Source organism: Trichechus manatus, unplaced genomic scaffold (assembly GCF_000243295.1).
Source record: "Trichechus manatus latirostris isolate Lorelei unplaced genomic scaffold, TriManLat1.0 scaffold00101, whole genome shotgun sequence".
In the NCBI taxonomy this organism is placed as follows: domain Eukaryota; kingdom Metazoa; phylum Chordata; class Mammalia; order Sirenia; family Trichechidae; genus Trichechus; species Trichechus manatus.
The window spans coordinates 9,562,302-9,578,524 of NW_004444037.1; the positions used below are offsets into that span (position 1 = coordinate 9,562,302).

The following is a 16,223-nucleotide window of genomic DNA, read 5'->3' on the forward strand; positions in this document are numbered from 1 at the left end:
GCTCTTAACCACTTGCCACCAGGGTTTCCTTTATGACAATAGTTAATGTATAAATCATAGAACATTGATATTTTAGAGCTTTTTTATTTAGTTCAGTCCACCTTCTCAACCTTTAATCAGCAGGCAAATCACCAGGTATCTGAGATTCTTTCTCTAAAAAGCTCACAGATGCTGATGCCCTACTGCTGGTCCATACTTTGAAAATGAAGGATCTAATCCAATCCCCTTATTTTCCACAAGTTCCAAGGTGTAAAAATGGTACCAACTGTAAAGATGACGTGGCAGCAGTATCAGACCTCCTCATCTTAACTTCACAAGACGGGAGGAGAATCATTATCAGTATCAACAGCTCAAGGCTTATTCCTGTGAGGTGGAGGTCAGACATACCTCCACCCTCCAACCTTTTTACCGATTCTGACACCAGCCATCCCTCCCATGGCACTCTCTACTTCTCTGCTGGGTTCAATAATTCGTTGCAGTTGCCCCATGGAACTCACAGGCCATACTCACAGTTATAGGGTTTATTAGGGAAGTAACAGGCTACAATTCAGGATACAGTTCTTCAATCAGACAGCCTCGTCTCAGTCTTGACCGCAAGAAGGCCTTTCTCTGGCTCTCGGCCCCTTGACCCGGCCTGTATCCCCAATGGGCAAGTGCTACAAAGTACTTTAGCTCTGCCAGTAAGTGCCTGGAAGGCACGCCACTCCGCCAGTAAGCCTTGGCCCAAAGGCTCTCAGCTCTCTCACTCCTTTGGTTGGCACGCTCACTGTAACCACCTTGCTCCGTGGCATGGGAAGCCCACTGCACTGTCTTGTACAGTGGGCATCCCATCCCATGAAGCAAGGTGGTTACAGTGAGTGTGCTGGTCTCCTGGTTCTGCTTTCACTTCTCACCATGTTGCACCATCTCTGGTGTTATGGCTCTCTCTGTCTCCTGGGTCTAGGATGTTCTCAGCACAGGGATCCCAGGTCCAAAGGACGCACTTCACTCCTACCTTTTCTTTCTTGGTGGTAGTGAGCCCTCCCACCACCACCCCAGGATTGGCTCTCTTTTAAGCCTAGTGGGATGGCAAAACTAACCAATCCCCCTTGTTAGGGTTCCATGGACCTTGTTTGCATAGTCCCACTAAATCATTTAGAGTTACAAGACCATGGTGAGAAAGGCCATGTAAAAGCAATCCATCACACCACACAATGTTACAAAGTAGTCGGAGTGTGACAGGTACAGAATTCATGTTTAGGCTACCAGTTAAATGCTTTTTTCACTGCGTGCAATATTATATTTTTATAAATTAAATACTATTTAAATTGTTTGAGCTGAGGTAGACCTGTAGTCATAATTTCTGTGATTTATTTTACTCTTTATTGTTTTACTAGAATGTCTATACATATATTTCTTCTCATTTTATTTTTAACTTCAATTTATTTTTCAAGCATGGTGTAGCTGATGGAGCTTCTCATCCCCCTTCTCTGGAAAAAAGTCCATATTCCAGTGTATTCCATGTGGTCGAAGGGTTTGCACTTGTCATTCTCTGTAGCAGCCGACCTGCCACCAGGAGACTAGCCGTTAGTGTCCTTAGAGAAATACGGACTTTATTTGCACTTTTAGAAATACCTAAGGTAAGATTTATGAAATGAAATACTTAGAAACTATCTTTTTGTCCACCTGTATCCCATTTCTCTTACTACCATGTAGCTATAATTCACTTTTTAACAAAGTGTTTTTTTGTAACATCTGCACTAACCAGCCTGCCTTCAATTCCATTTGTAACACATAGTGCTGACATGAACTTCCAATGTGTACTTATGTGTGGCTACTTTTCTTTAGCATTTCTAAAGTTTTTTAGTACTATAATATCTTTTTTATAGGGTGATGATGAATTAGCGATAGACGTGATGGACAGGCTGAGCCCATCCATTCTTGAGAGCTTCATACATCTCACTGGGGCCGATCAGGTAAGTATGATGATGTAATGCTACTCAGTTTTGTTTTGGAAGTTAAGACAGTTCATGTCTTAACATATGTACATAAATACATAATTGAATCCCCTTAAACAAAAGTAATGTATTAGGAAGTATTTTTGAAAACTGTAAAGTTTTAGAATTTAAAAAAAAAAAAAACTTGGAAGGTGGCATTAGTTTCTGCTGTGGTTAGTAGTCTTCCTCACAGAAATAAAAATTCTTTATGTTTGTAAGATTCCAATTTGAGAAGTTTTCCATAAAGCTAATGTTACTATTGATTATTATTTGCTGTTTATTATAGCATATAATAACCTAAACATAGGGGTACTGGTTAAAGTGCTGTGGGAAAAAATTTCTATTGAAATTTGAAACAAAAAATTACACTCCGCTTCTTCAGTAAACGTTTTTCATTTGCTTTACCACATGAGTTTAAGTGCAATAGATTAACTGTGGAACATTTTATGCTAAAGCCACATGTAATTTGATTCATTAAAATGGATACACTTTGTCAACAAATATATTCCTAAGAAAACTTAAGCAAATTTTCTTAGTTGGTGTTTTAAAAAAAGGCCACATGTCAAGTTTCCTTTGTTGATGCCAAAAGATTGACTATCAAAATTTACTACTTGAATTTTTTTCTTCCTGTTTTGGAATACACGAACAAGAGATATATGTGCTTTCTGCATTAACACTTGACTCTTATAACCCATAAGGTATATACAATAAAGGAAAATAATTTTTAAATCTCTTTATGAACTGAAGATATGATTAAAAATATGTACAATTTAAAGAATTCAATTAAAGAATTTTGCCAACAAAGAGAATAATAGATGACTCTCTTCTAGTGCCTGAAGCAGCGCCTAGCTCATAGTAGGTGCTTCATAAATATGCTCATCGTGGGTGAATTACTGAGTGAATAGAGCCTCCGTTCAGTTTAAGACTCCATTTGTTTTTGTTTTTTTTAAGTAGTGGTTCTTAACTTTTTTGCTTTGTAAATCCTTTTGAGACTAATTAAAGTTATGGAATCCTTCTCCAGAAAACCATGTGAATGGACATGCCCAGAAAAATTTACATTCAGGGGTTTACTACTCCCTACAACCCACCTGTGACCTCATATATTCCTGTTTAAGAACCTCTGTTCTAGAAACTACCAATAGACCACTTCAGTATAAAACAATTTACATGACAAAACTTTGAAAGATTGAAATGTGCAATAATCAGTTCTTTTTTTCTTTACACAGACTGCTTTACTGTATTGCCCTAGCTCAATAGATTTGCAAACGTTAGCAGAATGGAACTCTTCTCCAATTAGCCACCAGTTTGATGTGATTAGTCCATCACATATATGGATATTTGCACATGTGACCCAAGGCCAAGACCCATGGATTTTAAGTCTCTCCAGTTTTTTAAAGCAAGAAAACCTTCCAAAACACTGCTCTACAGCTGTGAGCTATGCTTGGATGTTTGCATACACAAGACTTCAATTGTTGTCCCCGCAGGTTGATATAAAGTAAGTTATTTTGCTAGAATAAATTAAAAATTTATATACTGTCAGCTTTCCTAATATATGTATTCAAAAAGCTGTGTAAGTTAGGCAATTCTATAAATACTATGTCATGCATGCTATTTTGATGTATTAAGGAGGGAGAAGAAAATTGTATAGGGTACATTCATATAATTCCTTTGCTCTTTTCATGTAATTTAGTCTCACCAACCAAGTTATAATTGCTACTTATTAACACTGTGTTTGGTACATGTGTCCAGTGAATCTGTATTGAAGGGAAGAATTAATGAGGAAAGGATCTGAAGTTAAGTGTGGGTGTGGGTATAGATAAGTCTGTAGATGAAAGACAAGAGGAAGAGAGGATCCAAGGTCAATGGCCTTACTTTTCCAGATGGCATTATAGGGAAGACCATCTGCTAATAAGGAGTAGTGATAATAGCATTGGGTGGTGGTTTTGAGGATAATGGTAAAGATGTGGAATAATTGCTAATGTGATGCAGAGTTGACCAAGCTCATTATAAACTGCGGTTAATTTCTTCTTGCTCTTAAATATGGAAGATAATTTTTGAATGTGAGTTTGGCTTCTTGATTTCACCTCATCCATTATGCCATAGATTAGATTATATGGAATGAGTCCTTTCATTATATGACTTCCCTTCAAAAGCCCAACGTGTGGATAAACACAACATTATACACTTGCATTAAAGGCTTTCCAAACCTAGCTCCAATCTGTACTTTTTTCCTTACTTTTTTATCCTGCCATCCACATACTCTTATGTTAGAACCAAAACGAACCTTGCAAAGTTCACTAAATGTGGTCTACAGTTTCCATTCTGTGGGCTTTTGTTCACATGAGTCTAGAATTCTTTTGTTTTCTCCATCCCTGCATGTCCATTATCTGACATATCTCAAATTCCACCTTATTTTTAAAGCCTTCTCTTACACCTCCAAACTAGAATAATCATAGCTTCTTTTGAATAATGTATGTATATATGTATGTATATTTGGTGTGTGTGTGTATATATATACACACACCAACAAGCTAGTTGCCATCAAGTGCCTCTAACTCCTGATGACCCCATGTGTGTCAAAGTAGAACTGTTTTTCCATAGGGTTTTCAATGGCTGGTTTTTTTTTAGAAGCAGATCACTAGGCCTTTCTTCCAAGGCACCTCTGGGTAGACTCAAACCACCAGCCTCTTGGTTCACAGCAAACACGTTAACTAACTCTTGCATATATGTAGACAGATTCTGAGGTGTTTTGTATTGGATGTTATTTTTTAAAATAAGTTTGACTCTTGCTATCTTACAAGACATTTATGACCATATTTAAAATTGTAAGCTCCGCTCCTACCAGCATTCCCTGTCTCCCCATTCTACTGTATTTTTCTTCATCATACTTAGCACCATTTATGACATTATAACATTGTTTTATTTATATTTATTTGTTGTATGTATGTCTTCTCTAGCCCGTGTGATAGCAGTGATTTTTGTCAGTTTGTTTTTGTTTTTATTTTACTGCTGCATCACCAGTGCCAGAACAGCTTCTAACGTGTAGACACTGTTGCTAAATGAATGAAGTGGTGTGTATGCATTATTTATCTTATTATATCAACCATTCGAAGGCAGGGACTGCATATTAGTATTTTTTCTTTTTTTTTTTTTTGCTCCCAGTTCTTAATCCCAACAGAATTTTGGTGCTTGGACAGATTTATGCCAATTGTTCTAAAATAAATGATAGGTATAATTTTTCAAGACAAATTTGGCAGAATGCTTAAAAACTGTGCATTCTTTTTTTTTGACTCTGCAATTCCATATTCAGGAATTTACCCAAGGAAATAATTAAGCATATGTGCAAATGCATATTGTTGTTTACAATAGGGAAAAATTGCTACTAACTAAAATGTTCAACAATGAAAGTATGGCTATATAAATGATGATAATTCATACGATACAGCATATAGTCATCAAAGATGATGTCATGAAAGTATATTAAATTACATAGAGAGATGTTAAAAATACATGTTAAATATAAAAACCAGGTACAAAATAAACAATATTATTCAATTTTTTATGACTTAAAAGAGGTGTATTCATGCATTTATAGGGCATGTATATGAATAGAAGGTGTATAGAGGAATATACAGTGTTTATTTTGGTGTGGGATTAATGGTAATTTTCATTTTCTTTTCACTTATTTTTTTCTACATGGCACATGTATATAATAAGTTATAAAATGTGTCCTGGTAAAATGATTAATGTTTGTCACAAGAATAATAGATTATGTTGAAATGATCCTGTAATATGTTTTAATTTTCCATCTAATACTTTATTCATTATTTTGTTATGTAATTCCACAAAGATTTAGTACTAGTAATAAAAATTTTGTGCTAGCCATCTTCCTGAAATTGATAGAAATTTAGCATTAGATTTAAAAAACCTGTTTTTCTTTTTTTTTTTCTTAGTAGCCCCATCAATGCTAAGAAGGTGAATACTACCACAAGCAATGACTCATACATTGGCCTGTGGAGAAACTATCTGATTCTTTGCTGCAGTGCAGCAACATCAACATCATCCTCAGCATCTACAGGTTCTGTGAGGTGTTCTCCTCCCGAGACGCTGGTGTCTACCCCTGATAGTGGCTATAGCATTGATTCTAAAGTAAGTTTTCTAGATCTGTCGTTGAATCTGAGTGGCATCATAAAAGTAATGTTTTAAAATTTTCAAAGACAGTAAATTAAGTTGATTAAAAATTAATTACTTGCTTACATTAGTAATGAAAATAGTTCAAGCAATCCTATTACTATTTTTATGGATTCCCAGTTGGAGTCAATGAAGTATACATAGAGGTTTTTTTTGTTTGTTGTTTTGGTGAGAAAGGACCATGCCCATTAAGTTCATTACAATGACTATTTAAAAAATAATTTTCATCCCCATTTTTTTTACTTATTCTGTTTCCTGTAGTTCCTACACTTCTTAATATTTAATGAAAAGGATTCATTTAAATTATTTCTTTTAAAGTATCTTTCTAGAATTTCCGTAAGTCATAATAGTGATACAAGTAGTACTGATAAGAACAGTTATATGGTTGTTAGGATATGGCACGAAATTTTATGGACTAGTTCAAGGAAATTTAGAAAACTTAAGACTTGAGTGTCTGTCGAACTTTGACACTGATGACTGTTTTAAAAGTAATTTTGTTTTATTCATTTTCACGGATCAAAAGACATTATGGAATATCTGATGAAGGGAGTCAGTTTATTTTATGTGGTAAGTATCTAGAAAGTTAAGAGACGTGCAAACAAGTCCCAGCTCTGTAAACAAATGTGCAGTGAGACATGGGATAAGTCATTTAACCTTTTTTAGGTTACATACACCATAGGTAAAGAGCCCTCGTGGTGCAGTGGTTAAACACTTGGCTGGTCACCGAAAGGGCAGTGGTTCAAACCCACCAGTGGCTCCATGGGAGAAAAGACCTGGCAATCTGCCCCTGAATAGATTACAGCCTTGGAAACTCTATGGGACAGTTCTGTTCTGTCCTATAGGGTCGCTTTGAGTCAGAATCATCACCACCATAGGTGAAATTTGAAACATCATTCATAATAATGTTTCATTGGTCAAATTATTTAGTTGGAATTAATACCATGAAATTGCATATCAGAGTGGCTGCTATAAAAATGATATTTTTTCCCCCAGATTATTGGCATCCCATCCCCTTCATCCTTGTTTAAGCACATAGTTCCAATGATGCGCTCTGAGAGCATGGAAATCACAGAATCCCTCGTTCTAGGTCTTGGCAGGACCAACCCAGGAGCTTTTAGGTAATTATCTTCTTACAATTTCTCTATGCATTAAAGTAGTAAAAGTGGCGACTTAGAATACTGATTATCAGGATAGTTGCATACCAGTCTGGACTTTTAACCAGTTAACTAGCTGTGTAATTTTAACAAGTCATTTTGTTTACTTGAACCTTTATCATTCTCATAAAGTTCATACCCATTGACAGATTAATTCAATTTCTAAGAATTAATCCTAAGGAGATAATCAGAAATTAAGACAGATATTAAGGTACAAAGATGTTCACTGAGACAGTATTTATAGTAACAGAAAAATTAGATAAAATGCAGGAATTCAGTAATGAATGAAAATAGTTAGAAAAACTATGGTATCCTACTCTATAATCGACTATTATAAATTAATGGCATGTGATGTGAATAGTGTTAAATTTTAAAAAAGGGTATTTTATATATGGTAGAGTTTCAACTCTGTAAAATATATGTAGGTTGAAAATGATTAAACAAACATATTGATAGTACTTACCTTTATGAACTAGACTAAGTGGCCTGTAATTTTTTTGTTTGTTTCCAAATATTCGATAGTGTGCATGTATTATTTCATAATTGGAATAAAACAGTAAAAATTTTGCTAAAGTAGGATTAGGATTAATATCTGTCAGTTGATATCATTATGTTAATTTGTACTATTTGCACATGTGTCAGATTATATCGGTTTAGCTAATAATAGAATGTATATAATTTTTCTTCAAGGGAACTAATAGAGGAATTGCATCCCATAATTAAAGAAGCACTCGAAAGAAGGCCGGAGGTAAAGTTTTTAAGTCCCTTTCACATTTAAGCCTTTAGTCCATCTGGAATTGATTTTTGTGTAGAGCATGAAGTAGAGAGCTAAAAGAAACAGTTAATTTAATGGTCATCAGCAAATTGGCCTACTAATGGAGGGGAGAAAATTGGATTGTGGACATGAAAATGAAAGACTAATAAATATATTTTTAATAGCTCTGTATTATGAAAACTATATCATCAGTGGAATAATGAGCTCTATAGTAAAATAGGAGCCCTGGTGGCACAAATGCTTAAGAGCTCAGCTGCTAACTGAGAGGGCAGCAGTTCCAATCCACCAGCCGCTTCTTGGAAGCCCCATGGGGTAGTTCTGCTCTGTCCTGTAGGGTCGCTATGAGTTGGAATCGACTCAATGGGAATGAATTTTTTTCTTTTGCGGAGAGAGTGGGGGTTAGTGAAAGTGGTATGGAAGCTCTGTATCGTACTACTGTTTGACTTCCTGTTAGAAGCAGAATCAAGTTGAGGTCTTACAGCTATTATTCTAGGTATTAGTACTTTGGCCCTAATATAACAAAAATGTTCATTCATACCATAATGACCAAAGAAAAATTTTCTTTTGTTTTCGTTTGTATTTATTTTGTTTTATTCCATGATTAATTTTTAAGTGGAAAAGTTTGGCATTAGTAAAATCTGTGGGATTTCTTGAGTTCCTTTTAGGATTTTTTTCTTGCCCTTTTGTCATATTTTTGGGAGTGCCTTAGGGATTTTTTTATCATTCAATGAGAACAATTTACTAACCCCTTTAATTCTTCTGAAGTTTTCAGATTAGCAAATTATGAAAAAATAGCTGTGAAATATCATGTGATTTTATTTGGATCATTGAATTTTAAGCTATCCACACATATCTCTCTGGTGCAGCAGCTGGCAGAGTGTTCACAATTTAACGTTGCATAAGAAAAATAATTTTGATGAGCCCAGAAACTCTGAGACGTTCACATTAGTCTTCCCGAGTTACACCAGCAGGTTTTCTATCACCTTCCCTGAGGGCTTTTCCACTTCATGCAGTTCCCAGGTTATAAACGTCTGTCCGACAGACAACTCTTAGTTTCATACCAGTTCCCCGTGAAGCCTATTATATTAAAAATTGGAGGTACGTACAGTGGTCTGTAACAACAAACGGACTCTACTGTGCGACACGCATCAAAACATTGTTATTATTATTGCTGTATTATTATGTAAAGATGTTTTAGTATATCTGGAACTGTTTCTTTAATGTTTTTTATGCATAGAAAGGTACACTATATACTATATCCTAAGACAAACATTTGACTGACGTTAGATATGAACCGTACCTAACTGTTCCAACTTACTTACAAATTTGACTTAAAGACAGACTTAGGAACAGAACTTGTTTGTAATCCTGGGACTGCCTGTAATATTTTGTATCTTTGAAATAGAATATGAAACGACGCAGGCGTCGGGATATTTTACGAGTACAACTGGTACGAATATTTGAACTGCTGGCAGATGCTGGTGTCATTAGTCACAGGTCAGTATTGGATTTTGTTTTTTAAAACTTTGGAATGATTAGGGAACATGGCATTTTTCTCTCATGAAATATAAAAAAGAAAAGCCTGTCTGTATCACTGGAATGACCACCTGTCATTTTATCCTTCTGTGGTGGCTTATGTGTTGCTGTGATGCTGGAAGCTATGCCACCAGTATTTCAAATATTAGCAGGGTCACCTGTGGTAGACAGGTTTCAGCAGAGCTTCCAGACTAAGACAGGCTAGAAAGAAAGGTCTGGCAGTCTACTTCTGAAAATTAACCATTGAAAACCCTATGGATCACATAAAAACATTGTCCAACTCTCTTGCTTTGGATACATCATCAGGAGGGATTAATTGCTGGAGGACAACATCATGTTTGGTGAAGTTGAGGTATAGGGAGATCCTTGGTGGATGGATTGGCACAGTAGCTACAACGATGTACTCAAACATGCCAGAAGTCGTGAGGATGGCGCAGGACAGGGCAACGTTTGGTTCTGTTGTGCATAAGGTCTCCATGAGTCAGAATCAACTAGACAGCAGCTATCTATCTATATTACTGCAAATGTTATTTATCAATCAAAGATGTATCCAATACTGTAACCAATGGCCAAAAAATATAGTGAAAAATTTACTACTACAACTAGATAACATCAGATAAAAATTAGTTTTAAAGTACCTGTGATTTTTATATTAGTTGGAATCTTGTTATGTAGGTAAGTGGACATTAGCAGTAGCCTTTTCTCCACGGATGTACCTACTTCTTAACTCTTTTTAAATGCTGATTTTTCTTGACTTGTAAAAAACACATATTCAAAGGCTAAACATTATAAGGTTTGCAAATTTATTCCAATGAACTGTTCTCTGTCCTGCTCAGAACAAATAGGAAATCCACAAACGTAATTTATAACTGTGTTCTACCATTTACAAATAAAAAAAACCTAGAGTTGTTGTTGGAGAACAGATGGAAAGCCCCTTGGGGAATTTGCCTATCATCTTTGAGTTGAGAAGTAACTATTTTGTAAGGAGGGTAATGGTGTTGCCTGACCACTGAGGGGAGAAAAAGTGGATATGACTATCTTAAAAAATGTAACTGAAAAGAGATCTTGAGAAAAAATGTATTAGTAATCAAACGTGTAGTAACTGTAATAACTGCATTGCATTGTTAATTTCGCATTTGCCGTGATTATTTCTTAGTGTATTTAACACTTTTCATTTTTACTATCCAATGTTTTTGATGAGTGCTTTTAAAATAGAGCTTTATTTGAAGAAAATTCATACCACTGATTTACTTTTTTTTCTTTAATTCAGTCCTTTAAACCTTTATTTCCTCTTTTTCTTTTGTAATTGTACTTTAGGTGAAGGGTTACAGAACAAACAGTTTCTCATGAAACAGTAGTACACATATTGTTTTATGACATTGGTTAACAACCCCACAACATGTCAACCCTCTCCCTTCTCGACCTTTTTTTTTCTTTTTTGGTGAAAATATACGTAGCCAAAGATACACTATTTCAAAAATTTCTACATGCACAGTTTAGTGACATCGACTACGCTCTTCCAATTGTGCTGCTATTCTCACTTTAGATGAAGGCTTACAGAACAAAGTAGTTTCTCATTTAACAGTACACATGTTGCCCTATGACAGTGGTTAACAACCTCACGACTCATCAACACTATCCTTACTCAACCTTGGGTTCCCTATCACCAGCTTTCCTGTCCCCTTCTGCCTTCTGGCCCTTGTCCCTGGACTGCTGTGCCTCGTTACTCACATGGTTTTACGGGGCTGTCCACTCCCCGGCTGAACGGTGAACCTCGGAAGTGACTTCACCGCTGAGCTAAAAGGGTGTCTGGTGGCCATATTCTCGGGGTTTCTCCAGTCTCCTTTAGGCCAGTAAATCTGGTCTTTTTTTTTGTGAGTTAGAATTTTGTTCTACATCTTCTCCAGCTCTGCCCAGAACCCTCTGTTGTGATCCTGGTCAGAGCAGTCAGCGGTGGTAGCTGGGCACCATCTAGCTATACGGGACTCAGTCTGATGAAGGCCTCAGTAGCTGTGGTCCATTAGGACTTCAGACTAATCTTTTCCTTGTGTCCTGTTCTCTTCATTCTCCGTTGCTCACGAAGGGATGAGTGATTTACTATTCTTTACTATTAGATGAAAAGAAAAAAAAAAAAGAAGCATCCTTCTTTTTTCTGTTTTCCACAAAAATGAAACAGTGGAATTTAGGCTTGGTGCAAAAATTAACAACATATCTAAATCATTTTTTCGTTGTTGTTGCTTTTAATGTAATCTTACTGAATGAAGAATCTTTGAATGTTATTTTTTGCATGTGAACTGCAAGAGTTTGGTGTGTTTTAAATTTAGCTGCAAAAGCTATCCCCACTATTGAACAGCAGTGATTTTTTAACACAGTTGTGTAATTAGTTTTTATTTTTAAGAGAAATGTATATAAGACTCTAGCTATTACACATCTTTTTAATTTATTGTTATTATTACCTTGGTTAAGGGAAGAAAAGATGAATTCTGAATAGCAAGAAGACAAGAATCTTTATTTTGTTTACCCAGTGGATCTCATGTCTCTGACACATAGTGGGGACAACTCGATGAATATTTATTGAATGGATAAATGTTTTATTCTGGTGCAAGTCACAGTCAACTAAATTGATTTCTCATCAAGTATTAGGTCATGACCTAGAGTTTAATAAACACTCATTTAAGGAATAAAGGAAAAATTTTGGTCATGAAGTCATTCAATACATTTTTATTGTTGTGACTGGTAATTTTTAATATACCCCACTACCATTATGACTTCCTTAGTCTTGTGTTCATAAGGTTAGAATGTTTATAGAAAGCTATTTGAACTAGTTATTAGGTACAAATTAATTTTTACTTTTATAATCATCCGCATCAGAATTACTTGGAAAATATAACAAGAAAAAACTGGCCAAAATAAATGTAAAGGTAGTAGCTAAATCATCTATTAGTACTTATAGTTTACTAAGAGAGCCCTTGTAGTGTAATGGTTAAGTGGTCAGCTGCTAACCAAAAGGTCAGTAGTTCAAACCCACCAGCTGCTCTGTGGAAGAAAGATGTTGCAATCTGCTTCCGTAAAGATCTACAGCCTTGGAAATCCTATGGGACAGTTCTACTCCATCCTATAGGGTTGCTGTGAGTTGGAATTGACTCACCGGCAATGGGTATAGTTTACTAAGCATTTTCATTTATATTCTTAAACGGAAATGCTCTAAAGTGAGTGCTGGTCACATGTCTAATAACTGACAGAACAAGACTGGAATCCAGGACTTCTGAGCCTAACCAGATGTCCCCCTACCAGTCAGTGGTTTCCCGGCCCAGAACTCTCTCCTCAAACAATATTATTGCAGAGATTCTTGGGGCACATTGACAGGTCTGGAAACAAGGTTTGGAAACCAGCACTCCATACTACTCTTAGTGAATTCCCTTAAATTTTTGTATCGCCACTAATATTTGTCATGGTATCTTGCTGAGATTAAGTTCCTAATGGATATTTGATTGATTATGCTGCAGAATAATATGAATAGACACAGCAACTATGAGAATGTATAGAACAAATCTTTCCTCTTTCCACCTTTCTAACCTGATCCCATCTCATATGCCTCCTTAGTTTCTTACTAAAAAGCTACACGTTTTGACAGAGAGGATATAACATTAACACTCAGAATAGTTGACCAAAGTTAGATACAGAATTGAATCATATAGATATCAGTAGTGGTTCCCTGCTGAAGAAGCACCATCTGTTTTTATATTTAAGCCCAAATCATGTTTAATTTTTGTATATTAAGCTGCATGTTACCATGACCATGTAAAGTTTAATATATATTATTCTGATTTTGAGTCCTAGAAATTTGTTTCAATTTAAAATCACATTTTATTAATTATTTATTTTTTTAAAAATATTTTCAGTGCAAGTGGTGGCCTTGATAATGAAACACATTTCCTCAACAACACTTTACTGGAGTATGTAGATTTAACTAGACAACTCCTGGAAGCAGAAAATGAAAAAGACTCTGACACACTGAAGGATATACGATGCCATTTTAGTGCCTTAGTGGCGAATATCATTCAGAATGTTCCAGGTATTATTTTCAGTTTTTTCAAACATTATCGGTTATTAAGATACTGTCATTTTTTTCTTCCCCTGAAGTTTTGTGATTGTAATCTAAGTTATAAAACAACTTATTAATATGCTGGAAGAATATATCAGAATAACACGGATGGCAAGAGTTTGTATTACCTTTGAATTAGTGCCAGTGGTCAGAAATCAAAAAGGAAACCAGCATAGATTTTCACTGAATCAAGACACTGACCCAAAAATCTGAAGACAACAATAGAAGAAGCTCTGTGGACAAGCTTGTTTTAGACACAGTGAACAAATAGCTTAATGCCCCAAATGGTATTGAGAATAGAATTAATAAGATACTTTTGAATAATGGAAGAAGGATGTAGGCCATAGATGTGTAACAAGAATACAGTGTGACTGATTTATTAATCTGTTAACTTCGCAGATGTGTACCTACTGTTCAGCACATGCTATATGTCAGATACGGGTTTAGGTACTAAAGTCGCTAGGTGGCGCAAATGGTTTGTAGTCAACTACTAACTAAAGGTTGACAATTTGAACCCACTGAGCAATGCTGCAGAAGAAAGGCCTGGAGATCTGCTTCCATAAAAGACTACAGCCAAGAAAACCGTATGGAGCAGCTGTACTCTGCAACACATGGGGTCAACATGAGTTGTAATTGACTCGACAGCAATGGGTTTGGTGAGGTTTTTTTTTGTTTTGTTTTGTTTTGTTTTGTTTAGGTGCTGGGATTGAGAGAAAACCTGAAAACCCATTGCCGTCGAATTGATTTCAACTCATAGTGACCCTTCCTTTTATAAAGACAACTTCATTGCTAGAAAAAAAAACAAAAAACAATGTTTAGGAACCACTTATCTACTCCAAAGCCCTTACTTGCCAATGATCCAAAGGTGTGTTCATGTCTTGGCCAAGCTTACCCGATCATCAGGGACAGCCAGGAGAGAAGTGGGGTCCTGACTCCCAGCTCTGAACCAGCCTCTGTGCACGGTTCTGCCTGCCATGGAATTTTTCTTTGCCAAGATGTGGTATTTCAAGTAATGCAGCACGACATAGTAACACAGACTGCAACTTCATTTCTTTAACTTGCATATATTTAAATGATTTCTGTTATAGTAGAGGTTTGTTGGTAGGGGCTAAAATGAAAACTTGATTTTTATATTATCATATATTCAGTAACGAATAAGTTGACATGCATGTTAAAGTAAAAAGAAAATTTTTGCGTCTATTTTTTTTTCCTCACAGTGCACCAGAGAAGAAGTATTTTTCCTCAACAGAGCCTTCGTCACAGTCTGTTTATGCTGTTCAGTCACTGGGCAGGTCCTTTCAGCATCATGTTTACGCCCTTGGACAGATACAGTGATAGAAATATGCAAATTAATAGACATCAATACTGTGCGTTAAAGGTATGTACTTAGAATTAGGATTTCTTTTTCCTTATGTTAAGAACAGAGTTATTTATTTATTTTTTGTGTGTCTCTCAGTACCAGGTATTATAAAGAAAATAAGAATTTCTTCAGAGTACCTGAGAGTATTAGAATATATATCTGACTGCTGTGTTCAAATATATGTACCATAAGTTTAATTTAAATGCATAAAATACAATGCAAATAAGTTCCAGAATCTACCAAATTTTGAGTATCATTTTCTCAAAGAATTAAGGATTGCCTCAAACATATACACATTTATTTTTTTCTACTTAAAGATTTTCTTTAAAAGATTTTCTTTTGCTCTTTTTTCTTCTCTTATACTACTGTTCAAACTCCATGTCTGATTTGGTATCATGATATTTATTTATTACCTATAATAAATTTCTCAGTTTAAAAAATTATTGTCACGCTTTTCTTTTGTGAAAAAAAAATTACAGGTGTTATGGTAGATAACCATGAGTAAAAATATCTTGCCAATGCTCATTAAGCAACCACCATTTAACCACTTAAATTTTTTAAATGTAATTTTAATATTATTGTTTGAAGGCTATGTCTGCTGTACTGTGTTGTGGCCCTGTTGCAGATAATGTAGGACTTTCATCAGATGGCTATCTGTACAAGTGGTTGGATAACATTTTGGACTCTCTGGACAAAAAGGTAATTATGACAGTTCCCTTAAAATGGTCCACTAAGGGAATGCAAAATGATACAACCATTTTGGAAAATGATATGGCACTTCCTCAGAAAGCTAGAAATAGACATACCATTCGATCCAGCAATCCCACTCCTAGGAATATATCCTATAGAAATAAAAGTCGTCACTTGAATAGACATATGCACACCTACATTCATGGCAGCATTGTTCACAATAGCAAAACGATGGAAACAACCTAGATGCCCATCAATAGATGAATGGATAAACAAACTATGGTATATACACACAACGGAGTACTATGCAACGAGAAAGAACAATGATGAATCTGTGAAGTATCTTATAACATGGATGAAACTGGAGGACATTATGCTGAGTGAAATAAGTCAATCACAAAAGGACAAATATTGTATGAGAACTCTATTGTAAAAA

At 35.5% G+C, this 16,223-nt stretch overlaps 1 protein-coding gene across 18 annotated transcripts in view; it reads left to right on the forward strand.

Annotated features, from left to right (window-relative positions):
* The window catches only part of FRYL (FRY like transcription coactivator), a 281,765-nt gene that overhangs the window by 188,081 nt on the left and 77,461 nt on the right, over positions 1–16,223 (forward strand). For all 18 annotated transcript variants that reach the window (XR_002825074.1, XM_023737361.1, XM_004382915.2 and 15 more), the window contains 10 exons: positions 1,434–1,619; positions 1,869–1,955; positions 3,203–3,471; positions 5,930–6,125; positions 7,161–7,285; positions 8,012–8,069; positions 9,502–9,593; positions 13,535–13,707; positions 14,955–15,115; positions 15,686–15,796. Coding sequence is in view for 17 of the 18 variants with exons in the window: in XM_023737361.1 (XP_023593129.1) it covers positions 1,434–1,619; positions 1,869–1,955; positions 3,203–3,471; positions 5,930–6,125; positions 7,161–7,285; positions 8,012–8,069; positions 9,502–9,593; positions 13,535–13,707; positions 14,955–15,115; positions 15,686–15,796 (1,458 nt within the window). In the remaining variant the exon portion in view is untranslated. The remainder of the gene's footprint in view (positions 1–1,433; positions 1,620–1,868; positions 1,956–3,202; positions 3,472–5,929; positions 6,126–7,160; positions 7,286–8,011; positions 8,070–9,501; positions 9,594–13,534; positions 13,708–14,954; positions 15,116–15,685; positions 15,797–16,223) is intronic.